Source organism: Parasteatoda tepidariorum, chromosome X2, assembly GCF_043381705.1.
Source record: "Parasteatoda tepidariorum isolate YZ-2023 chromosome X2, CAS_Ptep_4.0, whole genome shotgun sequence".
NCBI classification, from domain to species: Eukaryota; Metazoa; Arthropoda; class Arachnida; order Araneae; family Theridiidae; genus Parasteatoda; species Parasteatoda tepidariorum.
The window spans coordinates 2,425-19,612 of NC_092215.1; the positions used below are offsets into that span (position 1 = coordinate 2,425).

Below are 17,188 nucleotides of genomic sequence, written 5' to 3' on the forward strand. Positions count from 1 at the left end.
CATGGCCTGATATTTTACCTTAATATTAACCCATATTTATATTGGACCACGTATTATATTACCAGGTAGTAGTGTACCTTTCCAGAAGAAATAATTGTAGGCCTATTAGGGGAACACAATGTGGTCTTATAGGTTACTACGTATGTAGATATAGTGTGTTAAATATCTTTAAAATGAGGAAATTCGTAGTCAATATTCTGTTTTAACACTTGGCCCGATATCTTACCTTAATATTGACCCATATTATTTATATTCCGACACTTATTATGTGCTAGTGATCCCTACCTAGTACATAATAGCCCAGAGAAAACAATTCCAGGTTAATAGGAGGACCAACGTGGCCTTATAGGTTACAATGTATATAATGGCATGAAAATTAGGATATTCGAAGTCAATATTCTGTATTACAACATTGCCCTATAACTCCATTTAATATCGACCAATAATATTCAAATATTACCACGTATTATATTATCGGGTACAAGTGTACCGTACTAGAGGAAATAATCATAGGCTTATATACTAAATATAGTGACTTGCGACAATCGCTCAATTGACTTTTTATTTTCTAATAGTCAACCGTCGTTGAACAGTCGACCCAAATTTGAGTTTAATTTTTGCCCAAATAACTGAAATTGAGAAAGAAACAATTAACTTGTTTTGTTTTAAAAAAAAAACAGTGTCTGTTAAAATAAAAACTTTCAAATGTAACTACAAAGACGTAACACAGGTTTCAATTATAGCAGTGCTGCCAACTCCAACTTTAAATAACGGAAAAGTCACTTTTAACAGTGATATTTCCCTTTAACTTTTTATCAAATTTGTAAGACGTCCTCTCTGTTACGGTGCATTATTTAGACTTAAAAAAAAGGAGGTTGAAATTTTAAAAGTCTTGTGATAATTTATTTTTCCTTGGATTGTGATAATTTAAAAAAAAAAAAATTGCTGATACTGTTTAGGATGGTTGAAATCACAGATTTTAGCATAAATAACAGTGCATGTCAAAAATGTGGGACTTTATTTGTCCCCTCTGTTACAAGTACTTTTAATTAACTTGCAATTTAATTATGAGGCTCTCTTATTATTTTATGCCAATTAATTAAACATTACACCCTAAAGTAGCATCTAATAGAATTTTTGTTTTCAAAAATATTTAATATATTTCTTAGAATAAAATACTTGTGTGATTTCCACTCTGTTACGCTTGGAATTCAAGTATAACTTTGCAGCTCGGCCTCGTGTTTAATTAAATTGTTATAATAAATAGGGCAAAAATTGTAGGGTTGCTTTCAGGTATGATTTATAATAACATAACAAAGCAAGCTATGAAAGTAAATCTTGGGTAATGTTTCCAAAGAGACATTTATGAAAGCTGTTTTTCGAAAGTTTTGAACACTTTTGCTATTTATATGCTATTTTCATAACAGGGTATCCACAGTTAAGAATTTAAAAAGTGTTGACAAATGTTTTCTGAAGCTATCTTAAATTGTATAAGTTTCTCGTTAATTTTAAGAATTCAGTTGACTAGTTTAACATAGATATTTACTTAATATATATTTTTGATTAACAAAAATTAGTAAAAACGTTTTCTTTCCTAGAGTTTTTTTCCTACCAGTCTTTAAATGTCTGAAATAATGCTACTCCCCATAACTGTTGTGAGTTTTTAATAGTTATTCGTGACTTTTATGTCAAGTTTAGCCTATCTTGAGCCAGCACAGTTCAGTGAAAATGAAAAGCATTTGTGATCTTGCTTTTCGATTTTAAAAAAGATATTCCAATGTTGCATGATCTGGGCTGATAAAAGTAAAGAAAATTTTGCCAAATTGAGGTTTTTTAAAAAGAACTTGTCTGTTCTAATGCCCAGACAATTCTTTACAGCAATAACTCTCACGTGAAAGGCACTTTAAACTGGGGCTTTTTTATTTTCTTTGGTGAAAAAACTTCAAAAAACACTAGTAAACATAAAAATTACACTTCATCAAAAAATAAGTCAACAAGCTATAGTTGAAATTTTTTTATTTATATCCAAATATGTAACAAACATTATTGTCATAATTTTTATTTATACTTAGTACAAATGACAGATAGTTACAACTCTTACAATTTTGTACATAATAAATCTGTAATATTAGTTTATTACAACTAAACAAAATGCCTGAAACATTTGACACTAATTTGATTGAAGAAAATTTAATCATTACAATTTTACTATTTATCAAAAAACGTGTGATTAATATAAGAGTTATGTATAATAGGCCATTGCATAAGATTTATGGATTGCATAAGACAGTCAAACAGTGTGGGATTAAATTAAAAAAAGAAAACTTTTAACAATTTACATAAATTATTAAATCAAATAGGAAAAATCAATAAAACAGCTTTGAAAATTATGTAAATCATATGTGTCTTTTAGTTCAGAACAAAAAAAGAAAAGTTTAAGGCACAAATTTAATGATTGGTGACATCAGGAAGCCAAATTTACCTTTGCTGACATTTATTTCTAAATAATATTAAGAAAAGCAATTTAACTAAAGTTATAGAAGATATTTAAAGAAAATTTTCAATTACAATTAGCATAATATTCTTTTTGATTTCAAAAAATTTAAATTTTGATTTTTAGCACAAAGTGATGAAAATAAATTGAGTAATGAAAGTGGTCATCAACTTTTGGAACAGGTAATAAAAGAACTGCCTTTAAAAAAAAAAATAGTAAGTTCACCAAAAGTTACATTATTGGTGATAAAAGAAAAGCTCATCCAGCACATTAAAATTGAAAGAATAATTGACTATGTTCACAACAGATTAATGAAATTATTAAATATTACAAATGAAATATACATAGTTTTGTTATGATAATTAAATTATAAAGCAGAGAATAAAATTAATGTCATCTGTCTACCAACGAACTAGTGACAACAGCTTTTCACTAACATGTAGACCAGTAATTCTCAACCACTGTGATGCAGCACTTTTAGGTGCCGCCAAATTTTAGAAATGATAAAGTAAAAATTATAATGCTTTTTCTTATTAAGAGTGATGTTTAAATTAAAGAAAAGTATATATACAGTGAAACCTGTGTATAACGATACTGTCTATAACGATAAACCTGTCTATAGCGATATTTCCTTGAGGTCCCGGTGAAATTCCTATTTACTCAATGTATTTTTAACCTGTTTATAGCGATAACCACTTTTCAGTTAAACATGTCTACAACGATAATTTTTCCTCTTTTGATAGTTGATAGTTCTATTCCGATTTTTCTACCGTTGGAAAACGACTCCCCATCGAGCCTAAATGTGAGATAACAAAATGTTTTTTTTTTTTTTCATCTCCTTTGTATGTAATATTCTTTCGTTGTTTCTGAGAAAAAAAGCCACTTTTAGGGGAAATTAGAGCAGTAGAAATGGGTGAAGGGGTATTGTAGGAGGGAGAGAGCTTCGTCAGAAAAACGGGTGACACCCGAATTTCACCCGAGAATGCCATATTGCTAATTAACACTTTGCAAGATTTTGTTGCAACATTACCAAATGTAACTGATGTTCATTTGAATTCATTAGATGGACTGAAATCTATGTGCATGGAAATGGCAATTGCTTCCAAAAATAAGCAAACAAAACTAACCGATTATTTTTCTAAATAATTTCTGTTTTGATTCATAAAATTGTAAGTAAATTTTTCTTGTGTGCTGTTTCATAATTCTAAGTAAAATTTTCATTTGGAGCCTATAAAAGAAGTTTAATTTATCATTAGTTTTAAACGTATACTTTTAAATTTCAAACCTGTCTATAACGATAACCTGCCTATAACAATATTTTATTTAGGTCCCTACAGTATCGTTATAGACAGGTTTTACTGTATATATAATATTAAATACATGTAATTTTTCCACTCTTTGACAGCGTTAACATTTTTGTCGGAGAGAGTCCTGTCTCTGACAATCTTAAAATGTTCAAATAAATAGGAAATTAAAATTAATAATTAACAAAAGAAAACGAGCTAAATATTAACTTAGAAAAGAAAAGATATCGATCAAAAAAAAGCTATCCAATTAATAGTTATAAAAACAAATTAACGAGGAATCACAAAAAATAACAATAAATGTAAAAAAAACTAACAATTAATAACTAACAAAAAAAACAGTTAATTCCTTTATAAACATACTGTTGTTTTGTGGCACATTATTTTATTTTACATTCAAAATTATTATCATAAACTATTTTATACAGTTTATTATAGTTAGTAAACACATTTTGAACTTATTTTTTTCTGTGTGTTGACAAATTTCAAAATTATTAAAAGTGTGCCGCGACAAAAAAAAGAAGTTCAGAATCACTGATGTTGACATATATACTTGATAAAATATACTTCATATACATTAAATAAAATAGATTAAAAAATTGTAAGGAATGTGGAACAAACATATTAGAATTAATACTTTTAAATTACAATAAAAAATGCCATTTTCCTCCCACAATTTAGAACAATAAAATTTCTGAAATAAAATAATTTTACACTTTTTAGAGATATGTAATTAATATTATTTAAAAATAAGTAAATTTAAGATGGACTCCAAATACACAAGCTGATCCAAAACTAGAAAGAGTTGTTTGGAGTCTTGTTTAAAAAAAAAAAAAAAAAACTGCAATTATTTACAATTTATGAAAAACTATTTTAATCCATAGCTAAACACCTAAAATTTTACTTCATGCATAGTTTCAAAAGATAACATTTGATTTTTCATATTAACAGTTCTGGAATATTTATTCACTTGTATTGGCACCAAGATAAAAATTTGTAAGCTACCTCAGTTTTGTTATTTTTCAAAAGCCTGTTATTTCCATTAATAAAATGAATACTGATTAAATATGCTATAATTTATTCACAATTTTTCATATAGTGATTGTGATGCCACAATGGGCATTACACATTTTGTAGCTTTTAAAATTTATTTAACTTCCTAAATTTATCTTAATTGAATTTTAATTAAATTAAATCAATTATTTAATTATTATATTTTATAAAAAGCGAATATAAAATATTTTATTCCTTTCTTAACAATCAATGTAACAAATAACTTTTTATTTTAATACTAAGTAAGGCTCATTAATTCACTGGCGCGACTAAATCGAAAACAAAAATCTATTTATAAACTCTTTCTTCTTTAATCCTTTTTTTCTTCTTTTTCATGAGAATGATTTATGATGTAAAACTTAAAATTGAACATGGTTACATTCCGAAATTATAAAAATAAAGAAAAATTCTCTCTAAGGGATCAAGAAAATAATTCTCTTCACATCGGGAATATTTTTTAAAAGATAAATATTTTACGGCTGGGATCAGAAGGTGGAAGTCTCTTGTCCAATCGCCAATAATTTGAAATTAAAAATAAAATGAATTCTTACCAACAGACAGTTAGGTGCATGGGAAGAGATCCATGGTTGGCGATTCATCAAAAGATAACATAGCCAAAAGTAAAACCAACCTCCCATAATCAATATTAAATTTGAAAATAATTTGGCAAAAGCCAATCACGAAGAAAACTGTCAGAGTTAGTATAACCATGTAACTGAAACATTTTCGTAAAGCACAATAATAACAAATAATTGTTTAGGGTTAAATTAAGTTATCCTATTATATGCTATAATTAAGTTATCCTATATTATATATTAGATTATACAGAAATAATTAGATTATCATGAGACTTATACAACAAACTTTGACAAATGTTTCTTAAGGCACATCCTAAAATAACAGTTGAATGTTATAGCCAAAATTAATTTAGTTTTTGACTAAAATGTATTGGGCAATTCATAAAATGAACAAACATTTAGCTAATTGACCACAATTTTGACTTTAATCATAAGGTATCGTCATGAAACAAAATTTTTTAGGTAAGAATTAAATAATATATTAACCGAATAGTAAAACATTAATGACTATACATAGATAACTGTTAAAACCAATAAAATATTATAAATACTGTTTATGATCAATCAATGCAATTTTTTGGCTTTCACTTAAAATAATAAGAATGAATTTACTATACTACGTTTCACCTTAAGTTGGCACTGCAGGGAAGGGTAGGAAATGTAATACTCCGCCTTTGAAAAGTAGTTCTTTACTATTTTGGAACTAATTGCAGTTTAAATGCGCATACAAATATAAATAAATATTGTATAGTAAGAAAAGTTTATCTTGAAACATGTATTAGAAGTTTTTCATGTTTAAATGTATTTAACTTATAAATACATTTTCAGTAAAGCGAATGTACAAAGAAGAAGGTATTTTAGTTAGGCGCTGGACTAGTTTTCAAGGCCAAGGAATTGGCGCGTTGGCTATGTTTTTACATTGGTCAGTCAGCTCTTTTCATTTTTGTGCAGTTCTTAATTCGCTTTCTTCTACTCCCATCTCTTAATTGTTCTTTTATTTTGCTTTTTATTGGTCATAAACTGTTAATTTGTTGTTTTTTACTAGTTATTTATTGTTAGCTCGTTTTTTTATAGTTAAGAAATTTTTTTTGCATTAATTGTTAATTTGTTGTTTTTTACTAGTTATTTATTGTTAGCTCATTTTTTACAGTTATTAAATTTTTATTTTTGCATTAATTGTTAATTTTTTGTTGTGATTCCTTGTTAGACTTTTTTCTTCTTTTTTTGTTGCTAATTACTAAATGTTAGCATGTTTTTTTTGTTAGTTTGTAAGGTTAATTTAAACCAATCAATATATTTAATTCTTAGTTTTGAAATACAAAGCGAAAAAAGCTGAGAAATTCTTTCTCTTATGTAGAAAATATTAAGATATTTAAGTATCTGACAAAATATTTCGAGACTAACTAATTATACGGATTTTTCTCTTAAGCCTCCTTTCACCCGCAAAGATCCTGAAAAGTAAAGGAAGGTTCTGATATTTTAAAATATGTATTTTTTTTTGAAGAAATGCACCTAACCACACAAGTAGAATTTTTCCTGATGAGAAATTGTGGATTGAATTCAATTCAGGGCGACCCCTCAAAGAGTTTGCAGAGTTCCTGCTGAGTGTAAGAGGATGGGATAAGGCAGCTGAAAACATAAGGGGGAGGCATACAAGCTGTATGTGCCCCCCATGTGGATAATTCTAAAAATCCAAATTTATACCATTTTTGAGAATCATTTTTTTAGGTAAGTTCTTTTGTCTCTTAGAAGCAAATATATTTCAGAAAAAAAAATTTCAGAAAAACATTTCTATTTTTTATTTATATAAAAAAAAGAACGGTATATAATAAAAAACATAGGTATAATATTTTTCATGATCAATGATATCATGCCTATGTTGACTTTCTTCCCCCCCACAAAACACCAATGTGGGAAAAAATTAATGTACATTAATCTACAAAAAATAAGCATATAAAAATAAATATTTAAAACAATGTATTCATGCGCATCTATGCATTTCTTTTTTTTTTACTTAGATTTCAGCAAAAAATAATCTTTTCATATATATATTTTTTTCTGTTGTTTAAAAGTAGTTTCGTTTAGTTAATCATCGTTTAGTTAATCATCGTTTAGTTAATCATTTTGTTTAGTTAATCATAATAAGAATATCTGCTTTTTTAAATACTAATTAAGAAATCAGCTTACAACTAGTATCTTAATAATTATTAGAAATGCTATAAAAAAATCGTATTCTTTTCTGCAATCTCTTCAAAATTTTAGTACAATTCTTGGTTTTTTTTTTTAAAAAATATCGTCGTTTTGCTTTCTCAAACGCCAATACTGGCTACTCTCTCCTTTTTTTGCAACCTCATCCCCCAACCGACTTAAAGAGCAACCCAGTTTCCATGACAACGGCTGTAATCCGGTCTACCTGCCTTTCTCCCCAGTGCCAACTTGAGGTAAAATGGACTATAACTTGTGGTGTGTTTACAAAAGTGATCAAATTATAAATTTCCTGAATTTCCCAGAATATTATTAATAAGAGTTTGACTATCTCTGTTATGAATTTCAAAACAATAAATATTCAAGACTTCACAAATTAAAAATGTATAATACTGGAACATAAAGAGTAAAAATAATATTTGCAACATTCATAAAATTAACTAAATAACAAACATAGAAATGTATTTACACTTCTTAAATTGAGCTTTATTAAAATAAGGTATATAAAAATAATTTCTTTCAAAATTAAATCAGTAAATAAATAAAATATTTCATCAAAAATATGAATTAAAAATATACATCATTATAAATACTTTGTATGTTCAATTGTTTATTTACAATAAAATACAGTACATTAAAAATTAGAATATATTTATGATCACTTTCTTTTTTTAATTAGTTTGGACTTAAAGCTGCACCTTAATCCTTTTCCTTCCTTCTTTAAGAAGTATAAACTAAACTTGCCTATTAATTATTGAATGAGAATAAGAATTTTTCCATGTAGCAAACTCTTCTTTAGCTCTCAATTTCAGATTTGAATCAGGAGAAAATATAGTACTTTTTGTAACTAATTGCTTAATTTCATCCTGATTTTTCCAAACACCTAAAACAAAAATTGAAGCCATGTTACAACTATAAAAGAACTATTGATAATTTATTGTAATTAACGTGTAGCATTAAACATAATAAATAACAACAAAAAATTGAAGGCAACAAAAAACATTTATTTGTGTAGGTATAACTAATAAAAAAATTTATTCAGTTAGTGACAGTAGAGGAGTATGAATCAAAAATTATCATCTACTCTTAGAACTAAATTATGGCAAAGTAATCAAAGCATGTGACAAGAGCATCACTAGAGAAGAGTCCCAAATCCAAAATCAAATTATTACTAGCACAATCGTAGATCTAAATTACGGCAAAATAATCAGTGCATGTGACAAGAGCATCAACAATCAAACTCTAATAAATTTACTTTTATTATCAACATTGTCGAATCTAGTTGTAAAATCTTATATTTTTGTAGAATCTCTCTATTTTAAAGGCTGAAAAAATACTAATAAATACTAATAAATTCACGATAACTCTCAAAAGATACTAATGCAGTTGAATCCCACTTTAGGGAACGAAGCAATCGCTACACAATAACGAAAATTCATTATACCAATATTACGAATTTCAACATTAGCCAAAATTATTTTGTTACATAGGAATTTTTCGCACAAAAAAAAATTATAATAATAAATATCACATTTAATACAGTTTTGATCTATTTGTACTCTACATGTAGAAAATATCAATGTTCTAAAAGCTCACAAAAACAATTGATTTATTATCACTTACCTGTCAGAAATTACATAATCTGTAATTCTTTTCAGTACAAATGATTTATAACCAGTAGAAATTACAAACTTCTCAAAATTATGCACATTTTCAAAAAACTGAACTGGAAATCACTTTTATGGAAAGTCACATGTATTTTTACTTCTTCAAACATGTGTTGGGGTTTAGTCATTTCAGGGTGGTCCCTTACAAGTGATTCATCTTTTTTGACATGTCTCTTTTATAACTGAAACTTTTTATTTTGAAGAAGATTTTGATTATATTTGAATTCTGAGATTATTGTATACTTTCGAAACATGGAAAAGTGTTTCAATCACGAGAAAAAATGAGAACTGCTGCTACTTTTAACCTTTGTTAAATTGGATTACGAATTTTGTAATATTAGTATTTTAATTTATTATTTCTATTGAGATTCATTTGGGAATTCGGTAAATATTTGTTACTTTGAAATTTGCGCTTTTTCGGATTTTGATAAAACGGGATTTGACTGTAATTAGCCTATTTCGAATAAACCAGCACCTTAAAGAAGTAAATAAAAGCATTTAAGTACATCCAAACCTTTAATAGAGTACAGATTAAACAGAAGTGTTATTTTAATTATGAACTTCAAAAAATTAATGAATCAAAATTATTACATTTTCATTTTTGATCTAGCATACTATAAAGCTTTAATTTTCTAGCACCTTTGTTAATAGACAAACTTTTGATTTGTTTCTCCTTCATACACTATTTTTCTATCAATAAATGAAGATAAAACTGCAGATTAAAACATGGTTTTCTATATGCCAGGCTATCTGTGGGTTCAAATAAATAATTTATAGCATTTCAATTTATTTTAAAGAACACAAAGTATAAGTTTTATTCAATGTAAATGATAAAAAAAAATCATTAAATTCTACTTACCAGAATATAATCCAGCAAGTAATGCAGCCCCACAACTAGAACTTTCTGTATTGTTTAATCTGCTTATTTTTCTTTCTGTCACATTAGATGCCAATTGAACAATAAAGTCATTTTTGGCCACTCCCCCAGCAACACTAGAAAAAAAGACAGCTATTTACTGTAACATTAACAAGTAAAAACTTAACAGTAACAAATGTAAAAGAAGTATTGAACAAGTATTGTGGAAGATAAAATTTAATGCAAAAAATTAAAGAATATTATTCAAAAGAATCACTGGCCTAAGACTACAAAATATTTAAATGCACTATTGCAAATCTAAAACAAGTATATACTCACCAAAATAAAGAATCTCTACAAATCTCATATTTGCTTTGAACTATTTTGTACAACTCACAAACTTGAAAAGATAGAGCTTCTAAGATTGATCGAACTAAATGTTCTTTTGAAGTATGAGTAGCTATTCCAGTGAAAGATGATGAAAAAGCTTCCCCTTTAGAATGCTTTAAAAAATAGATACAATTAATATATTTTAGACAGTATGCCAAAAGTGCAATTTTATTCTCTCATAACTTTCAAAATATAAAACATGAATAAGAATTTTCTTTTGAAATTTAAAAACAAGAGAAATAAATATGCAGTTAAACTCTGTAAGACTAGCTATTTTGTTTATAAAATTCTATAACAGATTTAATTTTTTAAATGTAATTTTTTATTTTTTTAAAGAGAGATTAAATTAATTTTTTTATATAAATAATGTTAACTAAGCATAATTCAATCTGTGCATAAAATATCCAATTCTATTCAGGAGCATTGTGACATGCGTGAAAGAATGTTTTAAATTTTAATTTATTTTTTGCCTAACTGTGACAAAAAGTTCATAGGTTCATGGGAAATCAGCGCTTATAAATAAATTACATGAAAGTTCTTAATTTAAGAACTAAACTTGATACAGAGTGATAATGTTTAAGAAAAAGTGATCACTAAACTTAATGTAGAAAAGATAACTTTATGTATTGCTAAACTTAATGTAGAAAAGATAACTTTATGTATTGCTAATCAATTGAATTTGGCTAGCTTATTTATTTTGGTTATTTTTATAAGTTAAGGTTAGAAGATAATTCTAATTCATTCTATTGATATGTTGCTGAGATATTTGATGTAACAATTTAAAATGGTATATATAAAATCTATTTTTAAAAACAATGCATTAAGTTGTATCATCTACGTATTCTTAAATAAGAATTTAAAGTATGTACAATACTATGTGGAAAGCTGAATGTTAAATTCAAATGAATTATGTATAACTGATGAAAATGATTCATATATTTAAACATGAGATTAAGTTAATTAAATAAAAAATATTATGATTCAAAAATAAAAAAGTTATTAATTAGTTTTAAAATTTTTCAAATATAAAAATAAACTAAGTGTAAAGTAAACAGAATTATTCATAAAAAATGATGAGAAATTCGTATATGTAGCTATCCTGAGAACAGAACATATATATACACACATTATATTATATATATATACAGTAGCGAGCCAATTAACCGGGAAGCTCGGGACCATTGCTATCCCGGATGTCTGAATTTCCTGGTTTTCTTCCCTTTTTCCCCCGGCCAAAAGTGCCGTTAATCAGTGTTTTAGCAAACCCAAATTACAAGGAAAAAGTGAAACACATTTTAAAATAAGAAAAAAACGAAAAAATCTTAAAAATTAAAAAAAAAAACGGTCGAAAAATATTTAAAAGGATAAAAACATTTGCAAGTTTAGACAAGAAAAACAAGTTTAAAAAATATGAAATTCGAATATTTATTTTTTGATAATAATTAAAATCCTCAAATTAACTAATATAAAACAAAACTAATAATTAAAAAACACAATATATTTCATACCTAATTATATGGGGGGGGAATGATGAGAGGAAAACTTATTAATCTAAATAAAAACAACACTTGAAAATTATCGAACGGAAACAATATTTAAAAAAGGCACTAACATAAATATTAAAACCTGGAACAAGGCAGGATATTATAAGATCAACGGAATAAAAAAAAATAAAAAAACTTAAAGATAAAAATTATGAATAAAAAGAATTCATTTATTGAGTACAAAATTTATCTTGAAAAGAAAAAGAAAACTCAAAACAAAATCAAAATTAAAAAAAGAAAACTGCTTTCTGCTTCATAAAATAATCATCTGCTTTTTTAACGTGATTTCACATCAAGAAAAACTTGCTAATGATACTGCATTTCTAAAAAATCAAAATTTATTTTTTAAAAAAATGTATTGTTTTGTTAATCAATGTCAAATACATGAATATAACTGGTGATTAAAAAACGTTTTGTTCCTAATAAATAATGCAATATCCGAAATAATAAAATAATTCATCATAATAAATCAAGGATAACAAAAACTGAGTAACTAAGTGGATTTAAAATAAATCTCACATGTCAATACAGAAGAATACAGCCAGAAGTCATACATGTCAATACAGCCAGAAGTTTCAAGTTCCATAACTGGGACATTCATTGATATGCCTGTGCAATGCATTTTCCCCATCCCCTCGTAAATCAAAGAGAAAACAAAATCAGCATGCCACATCCTATCCACTCACTGAAGTTTGATTGACGACAGCTTATCAGAAAAACAGCCGACACACAGGAGAGAATAAAACATTTGTCCCTTCCCTGCCCCCTCTGGATCTAATGATCTTCAAGGTCGGGGAAGAATTGAAGTTTCTCTGGGCAAAGGAGAAGAATTCCCCCCTTTTCCTCTACTCAACTTTAAGGATGAGTCAAATTTCCACTTTTTTTTAAATAATCGTTATACTTCAAAATAGCGGGAATACCAAGCAAAATTCTTCCTGGTTTCCTGGATGCCGGATAAATGGTTCTCAACTGTATCATATTATTTATATATTTTTTATTTCTAATGGCAGATTATGAACAGTTACAACAGAAAACAATAAAAAGAAAGAGTACAACAAAAAATGCTGAAACAGAGTTCACTAATCTAACATATCTCTAGCCTCCAAATAGCGCTTGGGGAGAAAAGTCTTGCCTAGAGCAAGACAGTGGAGTAGATGTGCGAAGACCTCTCCAGAACTCCACAGTGTGCATATCAGGGAAGGAACAATTTTGAGTCTATAAAGATTTTTTCCTAAGCAATTGTGTCTGGTAGCTAGGTGGAATTCAGCCACTGCTCTATGCCTTGGGCCAAATTAGGATGGAAACACGGTTATTGGTCTTCCTGAGCACCGACTTTAATAGATATTTTAATACAATTTTTAATAGTATGAAAGGGCATAGGACGAGAAATTCTTTGCATAATTAAAGCATTTTTTTTAGCCAGGAAGTCAACTTTCTCGTTGCCTGGAACTCCACAGAGGGCAGGAACCCACTGGAGTACTATAGTTTTCTCAAGTGATGCCACGTTTTTAAGATAACAGCAGTCCAATATGTCCTGTGTTTTGGGATTATTGTCAGAAACGATAGCCAACAGAGCAGCTCTACAACGGCTGATGATAACCGCTCTTGTGAATTTTTCTAAGTGACATTGCCGCTAGGACAGAGCTGTGCAGATTGCAGCAATTTCTCCGTCAAACACAGTACCCTATCCCACAGTGACGCAGGAAAAAAGATGTTGGAGAAAACTCTGGCATTTGCGTTAGGGCTATCAGACAAGGGGAATCACTTGGTAATGATATGGAGCAACTCTGGTTCAGGGTAAAAATCGTTTAATACTTCGAGAGCAAAGGCTCTCCAAATAGAAGGATCCATATTACTTTTAGTTATCTCTTGACCCAAATCAAGATTAATCCAGAAAGATTTCAATGAATTGGATTTTGTGGTTGGATGAGTAATTCTAGTTTATGATTTACCAGCTTGCAGAGAGGGACTATCCACACGCTGCAATATACACTGACTCGCTCTCCTCATTGCCGGTCCTTGGCGACTCAACTCCTGAACTTGCCATCATCGAAGACACAAAATCACTGTGGAGACAAAACATTAAATGCCATTGGGTAAAAGCGCATTACGGGATTAGAGGCAATGAGGAGGTGGATCAGGCAGTCAAACAGACCATCAGCATCGGTCAGGTCAATATGGAGGTCCGGAGCACAACTGCCCAGATTAAAACCTTCTTAAAAGCTCATAATATGAAACAGTGGAAATTAGAGTGGGAGAGTTCTGACACCGGCAGACGTTCAAATTTTTCAAAGACCCTTCAATAAAACGCCTGCAGGCTGACTTTTATCTAAATAAATTTTTAACTGGTCACGGGACGGGATGTTTGGGGTACACCAAAACAGGTTATTTAACAAAACTCCTAACTGTAATTATTGTCAAATTGAACAGACCATAGACCACCTCGTATCTGACTGTGCCCACTTCCAGACACTCTGTGGAGATCAATTTGAAGGTAAAAGCCAACATCAGTGTTACACAGAGTTGGCCAGCAAGAATAAAATCAAAACAATCATCAAGACCACGCTTGAAGAGGTACTGGCAAATATAATAATCTAGCATGAGAACCTGCCTGCTGCAGACACTTAATCACTTATCTTGTCCACTTAGGTTTTACCAATCTCTAATGTTATTCAGGTGTCTCACTGTTTTTATCACGTTTTAGCACCTTTTAGCCTGTTGCATTTAAACTGTCTACTCAGATTTTGTTTTGATGTTGTGATTGTTTTAACTCGAGATTGTTTTAACTCCAAGCTGATTTTTAACCAATTTTCTTGTTCTTAGCATTAATTTATTGTTTGATTTTAATTGTTTTTATTTTGGACTTCTGGCTTCTCTTATTCTTAAACAATTCTAAAATTGGCTTTACTATTTTAGATTTTACAAGATTCCCTTTGATTTTAAACTTCTTCTGATTTTACAAGCTAGTTTGGCTTTTGATTTTACAATTTACTTGATTTAAATGTTCTCTTAGATTTATCTATCTTAACACCTTTTTTTTTCATTTTTAAAATCATCTTTTATACTGGGCTGCCTTATACTGGTGTTTTATCCCCTTGCAAGATTTTACTTTTCTATGGTTTATTTACAATGGTTTCAATTTTGTAGTTGACGCCAACCCAGTTTCAGTGGTTGTTTATTGTGATTTATTAGTGAATCATTGTGTAACTTACTTGTTTTTATCATTGCCTATTGTTGTGGTTTGTTTGTATCAATGCCTATTATGTTGTGAAACTTAATCTTTCTTAAATTGTGAATTTAAAAAATTACGCCATATGCTCTATTAAGGGCAGGTCGGTTATTTATTTATTTACTTATGATTTAAACCAAATGAATTTTTTAGCTGAAGAACATACTGCAGAAAGCCTGTGTGGGTCTTTAAATTTCTAGTCAGGTCTTGATTGACTTCCTTCCAGAGTGAAAAACACCCAGGCACTCTAATGATCTTTTCCCAGAGTATTAAGGCTTTCGCTTGAATAATGGTTCTTAAGGGCTTATTACCAGTCAGCATAAGCATGGAATCCATCAGGGTAGTCTTTACTGCTCTAGCAACAATACGTAAGGACTGATTTTTTCCAGGGTAAAAAGAACATTTTCTCCGGCCACAACAAATCAAAAGGGGGTCTAACCCCTGCCTGCTCCTTAGCAAGAAATCTGCTAGTTTCCAGGTAGTAGTTAAGTCTTCTCACAACTATTTTCACCATAGCCTTCCCTGCATTACTAGTAAGTTATATAGGTCTATAATTCTGGAGATTATTAGGATATTTGTCCTTCTTAGGTATGGGTATAATGATAGAGGTTCACCATTCAGCTGGTACAATACCAGTATTCCAAATTAAATTGAAAAAGGTCCAAAGCGCTTCAATTGCCCTAGGGCAGAGATGAGAGAAACTCTGAATGGATTCCATCTGCACCAGGCAATTAACCATAAGTAAGGCTTCTTACGCCCGTATTCACCAACACGGATTACCTCCGGGTAATCTATGGGTAAGAGTAAAATCACGAGTTTAATGCGAAACGTTATTCTCCAGCCGAAATTTCGCCAAACTCGCAGATTTCATCGACAGCTCTGACTCTCCGGGCAACCCTCCGTTTTTGCCGAGTTATCGGAGGGTAACCTATTCACAAGGAGCTTGTAAACAAACAAATGGAGGATTCTATCGCTGCGTTTGAGCTTGAAGATCTTGAATTTCTTGAAACTGTTGAAAGAAGGGAAAGATATGTCCCAACTATCAGAAATAATGACCTAGAAGAGTTAGATGAAATAGACTTTATTGAAAGATATCGTTTCTTAAAACTGACGATTGAAGAACTGATCCCCAAAATTGGCAGTAAGTTGGAATCTGATGCAGATCGGAACAATGCCTTAACTCCAACGGAAAGTTTTAACTGCTGTAAGATTTTATGCACTTGGAAACCAGCAAATAACATGTTTATATTATATAACAGCACGTGTTTATATTATATACAAAGTCACATGGTTTTACCTCGCCCAATCAAAGGCCTCGTTATATTTCCTCCAAGAGTTAAACTCGAGTTGTGAAATCCTCTGTTAAAAACGGTTGGAGAATAAAAAGCGAGGGTTAATCCGAGAGTAACTCTGAACCGTGGATATTCCGATCCCCGAGTTACTCTCGAATTTAACTCGGCGTGGTGAATACGGGTGTTAGAGCATAGGTCAATTCATTTGGAGTAATGCATGCTTCAAAAACTGATTCTGCACAAGGTTCAAATTCTGACTGCTGTGTGGTTTTTTGTTTAACACCGGACGAATGTATTTTTGCGTGCTTTTTCTATTAACCCCACAGAAATGCTGTGCAAAAGCATCTGTAACAGAAGAGTCCGAAGTAAGTTTTTTTTTTATCTTCAACTATAAAAGATTGTTTAGGTGAGCCAACTGGATCATTCATTAGGTTGCCTATAAATTTAAACATTGTTTTACCATCAGTTTGGTAGTTTATATTTGAAATAAATTTATATGTATATATATATCTACATATATATATATGTATATATATATCTACATATATATATATATATATAAGTATATATATATAT

General features: G+C 29.4%; 2 protein-coding genes across 8 annotated transcripts in view; one reads left to right on the top strand and one right to left on the bottom strand.

Moving 5' to 3' along the window:
- Window positions 1-1,999: 1,999 nt before the first annotated feature.
- Window positions 2,000-17,188, bottom strand: part of LOC107446168 (glycerol kinase 5) — a 97,267-nt gene continuing 82,078 nt past the window's right edge. For all 7 annotated transcript variants that reach the window (XM_071188011.1, XM_021148581.3, XM_043044409.2 and 4 more), the window contains 3 exons: window positions 10,497-10,660; window positions 10,161-10,294; window positions 2,000-8,517 (listed from right to left, as the gene is read on the bottom strand). In XM_071188011.1, coding sequence (XP_071044112.1) covers window positions 8,369-8,517; window positions 10,161-10,294; window positions 10,497-10,660 — 447 coding nt within the window. In that variant the 3' untranslated portion in view covers window positions 2,000-8,368. The remainder of the gene's footprint in view (window positions 8,518-10,160; window positions 10,295-10,496; window positions 10,661-17,188) is intronic.
- LOC139427162 (tigger transposable element-derived protein 6-like) lies at window positions 3,463-3,640 on the top strand (the record flags this gene model as incomplete). Its single annotated transcript, XM_071188013.1, is given in 1 exon segment — window positions 3,463-3,640. A coding segment is annotated over 1 exon segment (178 nt), but the record flags the coding sequence as incomplete, so codon positions are not given.